At 48.4% G+C, this 15,929-nt stretch overlaps 3 protein-coding genes and 1 non-coding gene across 4 annotated transcripts; 1 reads left to right on the top strand and 3 right to left on the bottom strand.

Moving 5' to 3' along the window:
- Positions 1 to 228: 228 nt before the first annotated feature.
- QC764_000280 (uncharacterized protein) lies at positions 229 to 4,583 on the bottom strand. The gene is made up of 8 exons (XM_062939727.1): positions 3,031 to 4,583; positions 2,801 to 2,979; positions 2,271 to 2,752; positions 1,879 to 2,218; positions 1,334 to 1,823; positions 920 to 1,279; positions 638 to 870; positions 229 to 584 (listed from the first exon to the last, which is right to left on the bottom strand). Exons 1-8 carry the CDS (start codon positions 3,077 to 3,079, stop codon positions 342 to 344), a joined length of 2,376 nt encoding a protein of 791 aa, XP_062800140.1. The 5' UTR covers positions 3,080 to 4,583; the 3' UTR covers positions 229 to 341.
- A 55-nt stretch (positions 4,584 to 4,638) lies between these two features.
- QC764_000270 (uncharacterized protein) lies at positions 4,639 to 6,474 on the top strand. Its single transcript, XM_062939725.1, has 5 exons — positions 4,639 to 4,861; positions 4,937 to 5,719; positions 5,772 to 5,887; positions 5,951 to 6,162; positions 6,216 to 6,474. The coding sequence occupies exons 2-5, from the start codon at positions 5,433 to 5,435 to the stop codon at positions 6,270 to 6,272; spliced, it is 672 nt and encodes a 223-aa protein (XP_062800139.1). The 5' UTR covers positions 4,639 to 4,861; positions 4,937 to 5,432; the 3' UTR covers positions 6,273 to 6,474.
- QC764_000260 (uncharacterized protein) lies at positions 6,252 to 8,564 on the bottom strand. Its single transcript, XM_062939724.1, has 2 exons — positions 7,996 to 8,564; positions 6,252 to 7,925 (listed from the first exon to the last, which is right to left on the bottom strand). The coding sequence occupies exons 1-2, from the start codon at positions 8,020 to 8,022 to the stop codon at positions 6,708 to 6,710; spliced, it is 1,245 nt and encodes a 414-aa protein (XP_062800138.1). The 5' UTR covers positions 8,023 to 8,564; the 3' UTR covers positions 6,252 to 6,707.
- Positions 8,565 to 15,574: 7,010 nt separating this feature from the next.
- QC764_0062800 lies at positions 15,575 to 15,645 on the bottom strand. Its single transcript has one exon. It is a non-coding gene; the product is annotated as a tRNA-OTHER (tRNA).
- Positions 15,646 to 15,929: the final 284 nt, after the last annotated feature.

Here is a 15,929-nt window from a genome sequence, read left to right as displayed (position 1 = left end):
TATCGATTCTTACCGAGGGTCATTGCACCGAGGTCAGACAGGTATGTCCCGCGGGTATTCAGGGCTTCATACTTGTATACCTACGTCCAGTCATCACCCTCCTCATTGTATGTCTTAGGTATCTCAACAATCAAGTCTCATAACGACATCGTTCAGCATATCCTGTCTGCCCCGACATAGTATCAATACACCCTTTCGGCTCTACACGATATTCTATCCGTACAGCAACCCACTTTGTTACGTCCCATTCAACATCATGTACTAATTGAGCTCATGTACAATTTTTGCTACTTTCCTACCACCTACACCTTGTTATTTGTACATTCCATTTTAACTCCCACTTAAGCCTTGAGGGCCAAGATCCTCTCAGCAGCCTTCTCAGCCGCGATGACGATCATGCCAGACGGGTTACCCGTCGACATACCAGGGAAGATGGAGGCGTCAACCACAAAGAGGTTGTCAGTGCCATAGACCTTGGTGTCCAAGTCAACTACGGCAGTACCACCCTCACGACCATCATCAGTGCCAAGCTTGGCAGTACCCATCCAGTGGTTGGAACGGCGGGCGGATGGGGAGACAGGGAGCTATCGACAATGTTAGCCATTGTTCATGGCGCGTAAATGAGGAAAAGACTTACGCCATTGACATAGTCCTCAACAGTTCCGGTGGGAGGGGGAAGGACCCATGTGATGTTGGGGATCACGTTAAGGGCGGCTTGAAGCTTCTTGATACCAGCAATAACGGCCTCCTTGTCACCAGCGTTGTGGAGATAGGGGTGCTCAGAAACAGCGGTGGCGAGACCAGGGGTGATGGTCATCCGGCCTCTGGAAACGACACCTCTTCCGAGGTACTGGCTGAGAGTCATGGCATCTAATCTGTTAGCTTGTGGGTGTTACACATTGTAGAAGGGCTAACATACGTGGGGAGTCAGTGATGCGACCATCTCCCTCAACACGGGCAGTCCATTGGAATTGACGGGGGATGCCGTCAGAAGGAGTAACCTCTTCCCAGACCATGGGTCCGATGTTGGGGGCAGCCTGGGTCAAGATACCAGTGCGGTTGTTGAGATAACGCTCCTTGTCACCCTCATTGGGGGCAGTCCAGGCCTCGTAAAAGTCATAGAAGACGACGTCGGGGTGAGTCAAGATAAGATCGGTGTTGAGATGGTCAATCAGGTTGGAGCCGACCGGGAGGTCGATCCACTGATCCCGAGAGATGAAGGTCTCGCCGTCCTTGGAGCCGGCAACGATCTCGAGCTGGTCACGGGGACCAATACCGCCTGTCATTGTGTGTTAGCTTTCGGTGCTTGAGAAAGCCCACAAGAAAGACTTACTGCGCATGAGAAGCTTGGCAGAGCCAAAAGTACCAGCAGAGAAGATGACACCACCCTTGGCGCTAATCTTGACTTCACCGCTGTAGCCACCGTCCCTCAAGCATTCGAGTTCAACACCGGTAACCTTGCCACCGGTTCTGATAGCCCTGCGCACAGCACTGCCAGTCCAGAGGTCAAAGTTGTCACGGTTGTTGGCTGAAACAAGGTATGTGGCAAGCGGGCCATCTCTCTCACCGTATCGGAACATGAAGTGGGTGTGCGCAAACGCGCCGTTCTTCTCGTTGGGCGACTGATTGGCAACAACCTCCTTGTAGCCCGACTTCCTCAGGCCGCTGGAAAGAACATCGAAGCCTTCACGGCGATAGAGGACACCATCAGCAGATGGCTTGAATGTACCAGGAATCCGGTCGAAGACACGGTTGGCGGCAGCCTCAACATCCTTGGACTTCCAGCCAGCGGGGAAGTTGTAGTCCCAGTCAGACGCGGGGGGCTGATTTATTTGTAAGCAAGCTTTCTGCAGGATGGGGCTTGGAGTTTGAAATTACCTTCCACCAGAGACCGGCGTTGACAGCAGTACCGCCGCCCAGAACACAACCAGCCATCTGGTCAGTATCAGTGCAGGCAATGCCGGCGCTGTCGACCCAGATCTGATTGCAGAGGCCGGGGACATCGAAGCGAGTGAGATTGGTTCCCTCGAGCCACTTGGGCTTCATGGTGCCACCCCAGCGACCAGAGGAAGGAGGTCCCTTTTCGATGAGCAAGACGCTGTGGCCGGCGGCGCTGAGCTTGTCGGCAACGGGGATACCGCCGGCACCGCCACCAACAACGATGTAGTCGTAGACCTTTTCGGGAGCAGGAGTGCACTCAGCATCACCAGGCCCAGTACTATAGGATCGTCAGCATCACGCCTTCCCGAACTGATAGTACCGCTACTTACCCCTCACAGTCAGTCTCAGGAGTAGTCGTAGCAAGCTCAGCCCATTCGGCGTACGACTCAGAACTGGCACCCTCCAAGGGAGCACCCCACTGACCAAAGCCAGCATCGTGGAAGCCAAACGTGGCGCGGTCAGGGCAGGTTGGGTTCTCCAGACCAGAGCTGCCAGCCGCGTGGCCCAAAACGAGGAATCCCTGTGTTGTCTCGACGCTGCCGCTGGTGCCGTCTTGGTTCCAGGAGAAGCAGTTCTGGCAACGGTAGATCAGCTCGAAGTGGGTGTCGGTGACGTTCGAAGAAACTTGGGTCAGCTTTGCATCGCCGGTGTAGAGGCCAGGTAAGGTGTAGCCGGTGGCCCAGCGGAAAGAAGTGTAGACAGTTCCCTCAGAGGCCCAGGCAACGAGGAGCAGGGCGTTGGTCATCTGACCGGCCTGGCCGTGGGAAAGACCGCACCAGCCGGGAGCAGCGGCATCTTCGATTTTGCAGCGCTATTCTCTGTCAGCACAAGAAGAAGTGAGGGTAGATGATCCACATACGAGGATACCAAGGTACTCGTTGGCGTTTTTGGTCAAAGCATCACCTGGGAGAGCCAGACCGAAGGTAAATGGAGAGGCTTCAGTAGCCTCGGTGCCTTGAGTCCACGTCTTGAATTTGATGCCGGACGTTTGATCAGTGTAGGTACCATCAGCCATTTGCGCGATGCCATGCTGCAGGTCTGTCGATTATCAGCCGGATTTCTATCACAAAACTTATTAGGAGCACCTACAAAGCGACGCCGCGAGGGCAGTCGCGCCAACACGGCTGAGAAACTTCATTGTCACTTTCCAGAACAGCCAAAGCACAGGACGACTCTGGATTCAGCGCTGGGCCAAAGAAGACAAGCCAGCCTCCAGATACAAACGTCTCAGGCGGGGAGCGGCCATGGATATAACCATATCGCGAGAGTAAGCTGACTGTGCCTGACTCCGCATTCCCAGGATCGAATCACGGAAGCGCAGTCCGGGGAAAACAAATGGAATGTCACCGATAGGATGGATCCGCGGCAGAATCAGAGTCGATGACTTGGAGGAGATGTAGGAAAATAAATTGGGCTGCATGACCAGAGTATAGCCTCCGCCAGGAGAATATGGGATCTGCAGCGTTGGCAAAGCCATGTTTGATATGAAGGGAGCAGATAGATTGGAGAAGGAGCCGCGCGGTGGGGTTTCCCCAAGATTTCCCCAGGGCGGAAGAAGCTGATGAGTCTGGCGAGGAGGCGGCATGGCACGCGGAGGCAGGGGAGTTCAGGGGAGGCAATGCACCGAACGGAAGCAGACGCCGACGCGGGACGTTTCGACTCATGGCCAAGCATTGATGTATGAACCGGTAATCTTGCCTGCATAGTCGCTGACGTTGTCTGTCTCCATTCTCAGGGGACTCGTTTGCGCTCCAATCTCAGGTGCCTCGGAACAAAATAGCAGCATTGGGCTGCAGATCACAAAGATCACGGTGCATTATGGGGTGCCCACAACCGGTGCGCCGACTGAATGCAACATAGAATACTGGCGGGCGGACAGCCGAGTCACTGAAGAAATCCCCAACCCCTCTTTCCTGGCGTGGCTGATTCGGTCGGTCTGAATGAAGTTGGAATTGATTCGAAGAGGCCAAATCCGGGTATTTCCACGAAGATGAATCTCAACGGCGTTGCGGCAAAGAGAGCGGCAACAACGGGGAATTTCCAGCGGCTCCAGAGCGGCGCGGTAGAGGGGGTCCTTGGGAAGTCCTTGGCTCGGGGTTGGCCGGTTCCAGAAAAAATTCCGTAGTGGTGCTCAAGGTTGTAATCTCCCCCACTTTGGATAAAGTCCCGTCAGTCAGCCACCAGCGTCTACTGGTGCTGTAGTCGTTAACGGATGCTGGCGACCCATTTTGCTCTTCAATCAGGCTATACCCAATCAACTTGCGTATAGTAGATCTCGCGGTCCGTCGGGCCAGCCCTAGGATTGAGACCGTGGCGATTGCTCACGAGGCCGCCCCTGTTTGGGGAGGTCTGTCGGTCGAACTGTGGGGAGAGCATGCGATGGGCGTTTCTGGGGATAATAAACGAGGCGGCTGATGGAGGCTGCTTTATACGTTCGCTTCGATCGATCGGTATGCGGAGGGTCGATGTCCTCGGTTTTTGGCAACGGTGAGAGTCGTGTTCGTGAGGGAAAATATGCAAGAAGGAACAGAAAACTGCAAAAGCAGAACGCCAGGGCGCACAAAGGCATATATTTATCTGTGATAAAGGGCCGACCAAGAACCCAAGATGCTTGGGCCCTGTTTGGTGCCCATCAACAGCATGTGGAAGGGGGTGGAGGGGTAGCAGCAAGGCAGACAGGCACCCTTCAACTGCCGTGCAACTGTCAAGCTAGCTCCCGTGACCTGACTGCCGGATTGCATTCTCTGCATTGCTTGTTCTGCCTGCGCATGTCCCGTGACCTCAGTGCAGTCTCGAGTCTGGGGAAGGAACCACCTCTCTGCCTGTTTTAGACCGGATGCTTGTCTCCGCCATTTTTGCTCCAGCTTCAAGGACACCAGATCGCTATATCTGCAGATATGCAAGCAGATATTCGTCGGCTGCAAGTGTTTTTCAGTTCGTAGACAGAGATTCATGATTTCAGCTAGGAGTGATGAGTTCCTCATTCGATGGGTAGCCAAGTCAAATCGATAGCTCTCATCTGTTAGAGCTCTTTCTCAGCCAGTGTTCGGCACTCAGGTTGCAGACAAGAGTATCAGAGCACGGCATCAATGGTCTCCATCAAAACGTGCGGGTTGATATTGGCCATCCAGCTTCTCATTCGACAGACAATCTGGGGCACACACAACCTCATTTGTCACCCATCCTCGACGACGCAGTTTTCCTGGATTGTTAACTTCGTCTGCAGCTTTGACTGGCTCATCGCGATGGCATGGACAGCTAAAGACTCCCATCATGGCCACAGACGGGCCGTTTCATATACTCTCTCTGATCCTTTCAACCCGGCATTTGCGGCCCAACGTTATCCGCAGTGATTGAAATGGCCGTCTTGTACTTCTTTATATACTGGTATACTGGCAAAGCTGTGTCCTAATCAGCTAGTTTAGGATCTCAAGACCAAACACCTAGCACTTTGGTTGAAATTTCTCTAGTTCATCTTTGATACCATCAACATGAAGGTCTTCCCCATTGTTACTGCCCTTACGCTGGGTGTTGCTGATGTCTCAGCCCACTATATCTTCCAACAGTTCGGTGTTGGCTCAACAAAGTTCGGCGTCTTCGAACACATTCGCAAGAACAACAACCACAACTCGCCAGTGACCAGCTTGTCAGACAACAACCTCCGTTGCAATGTCGGAGGAGCCTCAGGTGCTAGCACCAGTGTTGTCAATGTTAAGGCTGGAGACTCGGTGACCTTTTACACTGATCAAGCTGTGTACCACCAAGGACCTATTTCTCTGTATGAAATGCCGTCATCTTCGGACTGGATATAACAGCTAACCTTCTTTCAGCTACATGTCGAAGGCGCCTGGCTCAGTTAAAGACTACGACGGATCCGGTGAATGGTTCAAGATCTACGATTGGGGCCCGACCATCAATGGCGGCCAATCATCCTGGCCAATGAGATGTACGTCGTTTTGGTTTTCATACTACCTTAGCTCATCAGCATGCTAACATCCCATCTTCACAGCATCCTACCAAGCCAACCTGCCCAGGTGCATCCCCAACGGAGAGTACCTCCTCCGCATCCAATCCCTCGCCATACACAATCCAGGCTCAACCCCCCAATTCTATATCAGCTGCGCGCAAATCAACGTTTCCGGTGGTGGAAACTCCAGCCCAAGTCCCACGGTTAAGATCCCTGGCGCTTTCAAGGCTACCGACCCCGGATACACAGCCAACGTAAGTCTCGGTGTTGGTATTGATAGAAAACCGGATGCTGACTTTCAGGGCAGATCTACAACAACCTCCAATCCTACACCGTCCCAGGACCCAAGGTGTTCACCTGCTAAGCGCGGCATAGGTCAAATGATGGATATGTACATAGTCCCACTACAGGCAGCGACACGACATGATGAGGCATTTTGAATGATGAAATTTTCAAGGAAACATGCATTGACTTTGTTTCAAGCTTGCTCCTGAGGGCGGCCTGGTTCTTCCCGTCCCGGGCTGGCCGGTCCGCCTTGCCCCCAGTCCCGCTGAAGGATCGGCGCTGAGTCTCCACTTCGCCGGTCCCTACTGCTTCGGGCTCGGAGGCGGCATTTCGTGAAGTGGCTACCTCATCAGCGTTGAAGTTCTATACACGAGTCGCAGTCAAAAGAGTACCATAGATGTTAGACTTGAACGAACGTGCCTGTTGTATCAGAATGTGCGGGCTGATTCTCTGATTGCAAGAAGCAAAGGCTCAGCTTGCTGGTCAACCCTGATTCTGAATATGGCCCAAACCTCTAGGCACTATTCCCAAAGAACTTTGTAATCTTCTGACTTCCTGCCCCCGCTGGCGCAACCTTGCCCTTCTTCTTCTCTGGGCTCCTCGTGTGCTTGTTACTCGTCGCACTGATCTTTGGTCTATCTTTGACAGGCGACTCCCACTTCACCGGCCCCTCTTCTTTGACATTCTTGCTTGGTGAACCCTCCTCTTTCACTTTCTTACCCGGTGGCTCCTCTTCCGCATGATCCTCCGCTTCTCTTTTCACCCCTTGCTTTCCCTCTGTCACTACAACCCCCATCCCCTCCTCATCCTCCCTCTTCACCTCCTCCACACTCTTCACCTCTTTCCCCCCACCCACCATCTCCACCTCCACCTCCCCTTTCAACGGCTCCCTCTTCTTACTCTTCGCCGCAGCATTCGCAAAGAAATTCTCAATATTCCCCTTATTCTCCCTACTCCCCACCGGCACTACAAAAACAGCATCGTCATTCCCAACCTTGCCCACCTCCTTACTAACAGGATAAACCTCCAGCTCCCCCTCATACGGCCTCAACACCCCCTGCAACTCCTTACTCCACTCCCTCCTCCCCAAATCCAACCAAACCCTCAACCTCTCCGACTCCGCGTCAAGGATAACAGGCATCCTGTCATGCAAGAACCTCAACTGATCATTCGACGAAGTGGTGATAATAGTATAACTCCACACCTTCCTTGTCTCCCCCTCCCCCTCTCCATTCAGCGGCGGGAGAGAAGCACAATCCCACAAGCCAGCCAAAAGCATCAACTTCCCATCTTTCCTCTTGACATAATGCGGAATCTTTTCCTTGCCTTTCTGAAGCCACTCGTAAAACCCCTGCGCAATAACCACGCACCTCTTTTTGGACTTCATGCTCGCCCACATACCCCCTGATTGGGCGAGAGAGTCGTCGCGGCAGTTTATTGTTTTGAGGGTAGAGGGAAAGGAGGGGCTGGATTTGATCCAGGAGGGGATGAGGCCCCATTTCATGGATTGGAGTTTGAAGGCTGGGGTGGGGGAGGAGTCTTGTTCTTGTGGTTCATCCAGTGCCTGGTGATAATTATGACCAGCACCGGCGTCGGCGCGGTAGACTACCCCGTTGTAGCCTGGGGCAAAGTTGTAAGATTGGCGGGGGGCGCCGTCGCCTTCGTCGGCAGGGGTGTCATCGACCTGGAGGTCATAGTCGTTTTGGAGCATTCGGCGGACTTGGGAGGGCCGCTTGATGAATTGGTTAGTGAAGGGGGTCGCACCGGGGTTGGGGTGGGTGGGTATAGGTGTTGAGGCTTACTAGGGCCATGGCATATCTGCCGCACATTGTGAGTCGAAGGAATTATGTGGTATCGGGCTAGCGCAAGTCGCAAGATGTAGCTGTGATGCGAATTGTGCAATGGCTCGTCGTTAGACTTGTAGAAGTAATGACGTAAATCGTTAGACGCGACAAAGCAGCCCCGCCCGTCAAAGACGGAATTCCAAGTCGCCAGGTCACGTGGGCACCTTGCCCACTACCCCTGAACACCTGAATCATAGGTCTGAGAAGGAATTTCAAGTGCCAGATAGAGTAGAAAGACCTGAAGTGGCGAGGCATTTCAGAAAATAGGTCACGCAACATATGCTAGCTATTCTGTAAAAGTAATACTCTATCGCTTGAGCGCTTGGGCAACGGTAAGACCTACGATGCCGGCTCTAGCCAAAATGACGGAAAGTGGTTCCTGAAAAGACATTACCAACATCATGCTGTATTCGTAGTTGTACCAGGTATCGTTCGCTCGTAGGTGGATGTAAAGAACAGCGAAGAATGAAGGAGCGAGTCGAAGACGCAAAGTCTCCATATTTAAGGTTTTGGTCGACCGCCCAAAGGTAGAAACAGTTTGCAATACCAGAAGTAAGCTACTGGTACTGTGTCGCAAGTTACGCTGCGCCGTGAGCGCTAAGGTGCTCTACTACTACAGGGCCCTTAGGCCTATATATAGCCATAACTTTTCGATAATAAGGATTATAACGGTTATATTTATGTGACGAACCCCTATTCAGAACCTCTAAAAGGGATACTAGTCGAAAGCACTTCTGAATAATCCTGGTTTGGTATAACTTAATAGTGTAGGTTAAATGACAAAGAAGTGAACCACATATAGATGTGGCCCAGGTAGGTTTAAACTACCCAAGCCATCTACTCACATTAAATCTTCTACAACCCTAAATTTCCGAAAGCCCCCCGATATTAACATATACTTTATATTTCACCCATAGAAACTAAAAATAAAGCTTTTTTTCTAGTTTTTTTTTTTTTACTTTAAGTACTTAATAATAGCTAAATATACCGAGGAGGATATTAAAAATATCTAGATATAACAAACCCCTATACAGAACCTCTGAAAGGAATACGGGTTAAAAATAGCTTCTAACAATTAGTTTGGTGCAGCTAAACAGTGCACAACAAAATATCTTAATATAAATATAAGATACCGTAAATACAAGCGCGAATTACATACTACGGAACTATCTATCTACGCTAGCCAGCTCCTCCATATATATAGACCCTATATTAAGCCTAGCACTGTCCTGGATCGATAGACTTAACCATCGATTTTATCGATACTATCCCTTTTGGGGTTGACTTTTCTAGATTGATCCTCGATCCTATTAAACCTATTCTAATTAGTTCTTGCTCCAATACTAATAATTGGTCCGTAGTGCACACCGCGCCCTACTAAATATTAAGCCGTTATATTAAAAAGATATTACCGTTAATATAAGCTAGCAAAAAGCGTTTAATAAATAACATATATTATTAGTGAGTCGTGTATATTAGTAGGTCGCGCACTTTCTACTACCCTACTATAATTACCCTCTATTATAATATACTGTTAAAATACAGCTTCTGTTTGTAGATTTTACAGTGTATCTGAGCCCTGTATATTACAGGGCCTCAGAGGCAATACGATGGCTTGAATCAGCAGTGTTTAGGGACTGCGGTTGCCGGAGCGGAGGCTCGGCCTCCGGAAGCAATCCGAGGTCCCGGAAGGCCGAGCGCTAAGGCCGGTGCCCTGCAGTGGTCAAACGGTAGCGGCAACGTAGCCTGCAGTGGCCAAACGGTAGCGGCAACGTGGCCTGTAACCTTATATTTGGATAGCGCATTTAGCGGGCGTTCGGGGCCGGGAAACGCGCGTTCAGGCCCGGGAACGGAATCACCCTCGGGAGCAAGTAATAGGCCGATAGCCTATAAGACCTCTGCCTCACACCTTATCCACTGTGGTATTTTTAGTCTATAAGGTTCAATCAATATACTGGTTCACCACACTCATCAGTGCCTCACAAGCCTATGTTACAGTGATTCTCTTCTATATATTACAGGGCGCCGCCCTGTAATCCTCCTTCCTTCAGTGCCACGGCAACTATCGAATGCTGCAGTCAAAGTCTTCTTCGCTCTCAGTGTACTGCGCCGATAGCTATTTGAGCCTATATTTACAGGCCTCAATAGCACCTACTTCAACATATACTAACATTAGAAATTAACTAACGTACATTATAAGCAAGTAACCCATATAAGCAAGTGACCCACTTCCTTCGTAACATAACACCTTCGCACTTAACAACAATTTCCTTAACTATCTAAGATACCTTCTGTTAAAATACAGCTTTTGTTTGTGGATTTTACAGTGTATCTGAGCCCTGTATATTACAGGGCCTCAGAGGCAATACGATGGCTTGAATCAGCAGTGTTTAGGGACTGCGGTTACCGGAGCGGAGGCTCGGCCTCCGGAAGCAATCCGAGGTCCCGGAAGGTCGAGCGCTAAGGCCGGTGCCCTGCAGTGGTCAAACGGTAGCGGCAACGTGGCCTGCAGTGGTCAAACGGTAGCGGCAACGTAGCCTGCAGTGGCCAAACGGTAGCGGCAACGTGGCCTGTAACCTTATATTTGGATAGCGCAATTAGCAGGCGTTCGGGCCCGGGAAACGCGCGTTCAGGCCCGGGAACGGAATCACCCTCGGGGAGCAAGTAAGAGGCCGATGGCCTATAAGACCTCTGCTTCACACCCTATCCACTGTGGTATTTTTTAGTCTATAAGGTTCAATCAATATACTAGTTCACCACACTCATCAGTGCCTCACAAGCCTATGTTACAGTGATTCTTTTCTATATATTATAGGGCGCCGCCCCTGTAATCCTCCTTCCTTCAGTGCCACGGCAACTGTCGAATGCTGCAGTCAAAGTCTTCTTCGCTCTCAATGTACTGCGCCGATAGCTATTTAAGCCTATATTTACAGGCCTTAATAGCACCTATTTTAATATTATCTATGTATTTAATAATGAAATCGATTTAATTTAATTATATAATTTTATTTATACATAAAGCTTTAGAAAAAGAATTTTTCTTAACGATTAATATAGAATAAAATAATAATTTATATTCAAATTTAAATTACTTTCTTTAAACTCAAATAATAGTTCTTATATTATTATTAAAGTTTCTTTTCAAAAAGATATATTTATTTTTTTTACGGTAAAGGATTTTTAAATAATTAAAAAGATTAAAGACTTATTTAAAAACTATATACCGGCCGGAAAACGGTTTATAAAAGAAAATTTTATTAATATCATATTTATATTAAAATTTAAAGTATTTATTTATAATATTAATATAGTAAAATATTAATAAAATGTTTAAAGAACCTAAAAGAATAAAGAAATATAAGTTAAATAAAGAAAGTTCGAACTTTAAATTTATAAGGCTTTTTAAACTAAAAAAGGCCCGCATTAAAAAAAAATAATGGAGGAAAAAGTAGTAACTAAGAAGGATATAGAGCAGCTAGAGCTAGCCTAGCCTGTGCGGCGTAGCGCACGTTATCGGGTTCAAACTAGGCGCAAGCGAGAAGCAGATGTAATATATGACTCTGACAGTGATTAAGCTACATTTTGGTATTACTCCCATAGAAGTTGACCCAATATTAGTCTTGTTGTAGCCAGTATGATCATTCAGGGGTAACCTTAACAAAGTTATGTGGCTTGTGTGGTGGTGGTGACCAGATCCACATGTGGTTCATTTCCTGGTCATCTAACCTATAACAATAGCTTATCTCAATTACAACAGTCTAAATCCTAACAACTGTAACTTGAATTACGTATTACTGTAACTTGAATTACGTATTACAGAACTAAGCGTGAACCTGGATTACTTCCTCCAGCGTAGGCTTACCATGGATTACTCTCGTCACTTTAGGATCACTCGGATCACCAAGCTCCTCGCGCTCCCAGGCGCTCCACTTCCTATTGGTTCCCTTAATGATTGGCTGGGTACACCCCGTGGTGGTGGTGCCAAAACTTCCATTGTGGGGCCGATTCCATTGTTGGGTCCAGACGTCTAGAACATAAAGTTAGATAGTTTGTACTTCTAAAATTGAAGGACCTTGCAGTGTCTCCAAGAGCTTGAACTATTCTGTCGGCGAACCCGTCTTCTCGACGGATAAACCCACCCTTCTGCATGTTGATTACTTTTTCACGCGCAATACTTGCTTGTCTTCGGTGGCTGGCCCCAGGATAGCCCAAGGCGGGACAATGTGCGGGACCACCCGAAGATACTAGCTGCCGAGACACCATGTCAGCCCACAGAGTTCCCAAATTTGAAAAACAGAATCTCTGCTCCAAACCTTGGTTTAACAACGTCGCCCGGATCTGCTCGGCTCTATCCATGAAGGGGCCAAATTGACCAGATACCAACCATTGTACCTGGGCCATTGATAAGTGACAGACCAGATCGGGGAACCCTTCGTCTACGATCAAACACCCCCGGGATGCTCGATATGCAAGTCCCATCCACTTAAACACCCCGGAGCGCCAAACAAAGGCTGGCCCCTTCGCTGCATGTGGCCGATAATGGCAAGACCAAAGTATGCGCGAAAGAAATTCCCTCTCGTCGTCTTACCAGACGGTACCAACCCCTCGTAGTTACTAACAATACCTACAAAAAGATCCTTAGCCAAAGCAAGATCGCCCTCAAACCCGCAGAGAGTTCGAAATAGGAAAGTCTCGACCTGCGCCAGTCAGTGAAGCCGACCCTGCCGCTCACTCACAATCTCCGTCTTCGTGTTGTCCGCCACGCTTTGCGCCCTCTCCCAGAGTCCAAGCTAAGCATACACCGCAATAAGATGCAGTCGCGAGGAGAACCGAGCCCTGGGTAGAGGGTACTGGCTGGAAAGCGGTTTGAAGTATTGGCGTGCTGCTTCAAAATTACCCTGGAAACGATAAAGCTTGCCTTTCATATGATTGAGGCGGGAAGCATGACATTTTCAAGACTCGAGGGCTGGACCACGTGGAAAAATGTCCACTAACTAACAAACTTCTAAGCTTCCGAGACACGCCCGAGCTCAACGGATTGTTGGGCGTGGGATAGGAGCATCTCCGCGCGTTGGCTATTCCCTTTTCGGCCCGTCCGAGGAGATAACGACAAAGACACCGTTTGTCCACGCAGCAAGGATATAGTGAGTTGACGGAGATGAATGCTGAAAATTAGTGATGAGGGCGCTATTCGATCCGCTAGGTCTTGTGCCACTTCGAGAGCCTAGGTTTTCAGGAGGTGGTCTCCAAAGTGCGAAATAGAAATACACACTTCGATTACGCTGGGGATCTTCTTCTCCAGCAATTTATCCACAAGCAGCCTATATAGCACAGGAACTACGAAAGGAAGGTATGTGTGCCCTTTTTCAATAACACTAGGTTGGATAACTAGGAAATGGACCACATGTGGATCTGGTCCACCACCACCACACCAGCCACACAACCTTGTTGAGATTACCCCTGAATGCTCACACTGGCCACAACAAGACTAATATTGGGTCAATTTTTATGGGAGTTATACCAAAATGTAGCTCAATCACTGTCAGTCAGACATTGCATCTGCTTCTCGCTTGCGCCTGGTTTGAACCCGATGACGTGCGCTGCGCCGCACAGGCTGGGCTGGCTCTGGCTGCTCCACATCCTCCTTGGCTACTACCTCTTCCTCCACCACCCTCCCTTTAATGCGGGCCTCTTCTGGATCACAGAGCCTCATAAACTTGGAATTCGAGTCTTCTCTATTTAACTTGCGCCTGTTTCTTGCTTCCTGGGCCTTCTGGGCGTTCTGTTAGTACCTTGCCGCATCAGCTTTGTAGATAGATGCCTTAGATATTAGTGTTAGTATATGTGACAAGGGCTGTAACATCAGAGCTTGGAACTCATGGTTCAATTCAGGCTAATAATCTTCAATGGCCTCGAAGTCTGTGATACCGAAAAGAAGAAGAAGAGATACAGTCTTGGTGTTTCCAAACGCGTATTTTATCCTTCCTCGCGTGGCCCGTGCCCTTGTTGGCCTCAGGCCATCGCCAAGTCCTCCGATATCCTCCTAGCCAGTGGCCTTCCTTTGATAACCGCCATGCCTCTGTTTGTCTGCCTCACTTTGAATGAGAGGCTCTCGACGTGCAGTTACCCCTCCTTGCGGTGGTATCGGCGGTGTTGTTGGGCATGGTTGCAGGTAGTTGGCTTTTGCCGTGTGACAGTATAATACTAGTGAGAGTCCTTGCCGCAAGCCGTTTTCCGGCCGGTATATAGTTCTTAAGTAGGTCCCTGACCTTCTTAGCCACCTGGGAATCCCCTACGGTATAGAAAGTAGGTGTTTTTAAAGAGAGATTTAAGGGCACTATAGTGTGACGAACCCCTATCCAGAACCTCTGAAAGGGATACTAGTTGAAGGTACTTCTAAACAATCCTGGTTCGGTATAGCTAAACTATATATAATAATAGCTTATCTCTATTATAATAGTTTAAATACTAACGATTATAACTTATATTATATATTACGGAACTATCTATCTATACCGGCCAGTTCCTCTATATATAGACCCGTGGACCGTAGACCGTTAACTTATAGACGGTCCTCGGTCCGCTCCTAATTGGCCGATGCCGGACCGTAGACCGTGAGCCTTACCGCGGTCTCCGGTCTTTATTTTATTAGTCCGTTGCTTATCTGGACCGTGAGCCCCGCTCGTCGGCGCGGTCCAGTCTTAATTAATCCCTCGTGGCCCTACTATCTTCCAGAACCGTAATATAATATTCCCTTTCTAGGCCGAAGCCCCTGCGGCTTAGTTTTCTTCTACTATTAACTATATTGTAGGTTTTTCCTCCCCTTTTTTCCTTACCTTTATTATATTTAACTATATATAGAAACGTTATTATAAAACTAAACAGGCCTTTGCCCTTTCCTCCTGAATCCGCCGCTATAGTTTTACCGTAATACCGTATTTTACCTATTTTACCGCCAAATCCCCTTACATTATAGCCCTTAGGTCCTTACGGTACGCTAAATACGTACGCCGTAAGATCCTATATAATAAATCTAATATTAGTTTTGCCCGTAGGTAAATCTTCTTTTTCTTTTTAGGCCGTAACTAATTATCTTATAGTAACCCGAATAATAAAAGAGTAAGATAGATTCGAGCGTAAGAAGTAAGAGCTTAAAGATTAATTTTCGTAACTAATTACTAAGTTTATTCGGGTAAAACGAATACGTCGTTCTCTTCGTATACGTAAAGAGCGTCTTTTCGCGTAGGGTATTTAGAAGGAAGATGCCCGGGTAGCGTAGTTTATAGTTACGGTGCCGCCCGATTCTTTACCGGGTACTTCTGCGTAGCCGACCGCCGCCCAGGATACCGTCCCGTAGTCTTTTTACGCCCTAGATCCTTCCTTAGGCCTAGATTAGCCTTCCGACCTTTCCTTTAATCCTAATATAGCCGGTCCTTCCTTCCTAACCGCGCTAGGTACCGCTAGTGGCGCGCCTTCCACTTTCTAAAGTACTTAAGACGCGTAGTATTACTTAAGTCTCGCTTTCCTTATACTTTTTAACCTTATAGTATAGTATATAGTACGTTAGTTATTACGTCGAAAGCGCGGGTTCGATTCCCGTCGAAGTTCTTTTAGCTCTATATTATAGCTATTTAACTATAGCTTAGGGCTAGGTCTTTTTACTTATTTAGGTTTTAATCGGTCCGGATATCGTTAGTAGAATTTTTTTTATTTATTTAGGCAATTAAAGTATACCTATAGCTCCTATAAGTTATTTATAGCCGGTTATCTTAATTAATTAACTAAATACTTTAATTAACCTCTATTAAACTATAAATTTAGTATCTCTTTTATATTATACTCCTCCTCTTCGTCTTTCGCTATTATTTATATATTAATTTTATTTACGTATA

Source organism: Podospora pseudoanserina, chromosome 4 (assembly GCF_035222485.1).
Source record: "Podospora pseudoanserina strain CBS 124.78 chromosome 4, whole genome shotgun sequence".
NCBI lineage: Eukaryota > Fungi > Ascomycota > Sordariomycetes > Sordariales > Podosporaceae > Podospora > Podospora pseudoanserina.
This window is presented reverse-complemented; position numbering and strand designations above follow the sequence as displayed.

What these genes read in the sequence shown, in the direction of transcription:
- QC764_000280 (XM_062939727.1), bottom strand. Translation starts at nt 3,079, where the DNA reads ATGAAGTTTCTCAGCCGTGTTGGCGCGACTGCCCTCGCGGCGTCGCTT. An exon ending in ACGAGTACCTTGGTATCCTC is followed by an intron (nt 2,753 to 2,800) that starts GTATGTGGATCA and finishes GACAGAGAATAG; the next exon opens with CGCTGCAAAATCGAAGATGC. An exon ending in CCTGAGACTGACTGTGAGGG is followed by an intron (nt 2,219 to 2,270) that starts GTAAGTAGCGGT and finishes ACGATCCTATAG; the next exon opens with TACTGGGCCTGGTGATGCTG.
- QC764_000260 (XM_062939724.1), bottom strand. Translation starts at nt 8,022, where the DNA reads ATGTGCGGCAGATATGCCATGGCCCTA. An exon ending in GCAGATATGCCATGGCCCTA is followed by an intron (nt 7,926 to 7,995) that starts GTAAGCCTCAAC and finishes CAATTCATCAAG; the next exon opens with CGGCCCTCCCAAGTCCGCCG.
- QC764_000270 (XM_062939725.1), top strand. Translation starts at nt 5,433, where the DNA reads ATGAAGGTCTTCCCCATTGTTACTGCCCTTACGCTGGGTGTTGCTGAT. An exon ending in CACCAAGGACCTATTTCTCT is followed by an intron (nt 5,720 to 5,771) that starts GTATGAAATGCC and finishes ACCTTCTTTCAG; the next exon opens with CTACATGTCGAAGGCGCCTG. An exon ending in ATCATCCTGGCCAATGAGAT is followed by an intron (nt 5,888 to 5,950) that starts GTACGTCGTTTT and finishes CCATCTTCACAG; the next exon opens with CATCCTACCAAGCCAACCTG.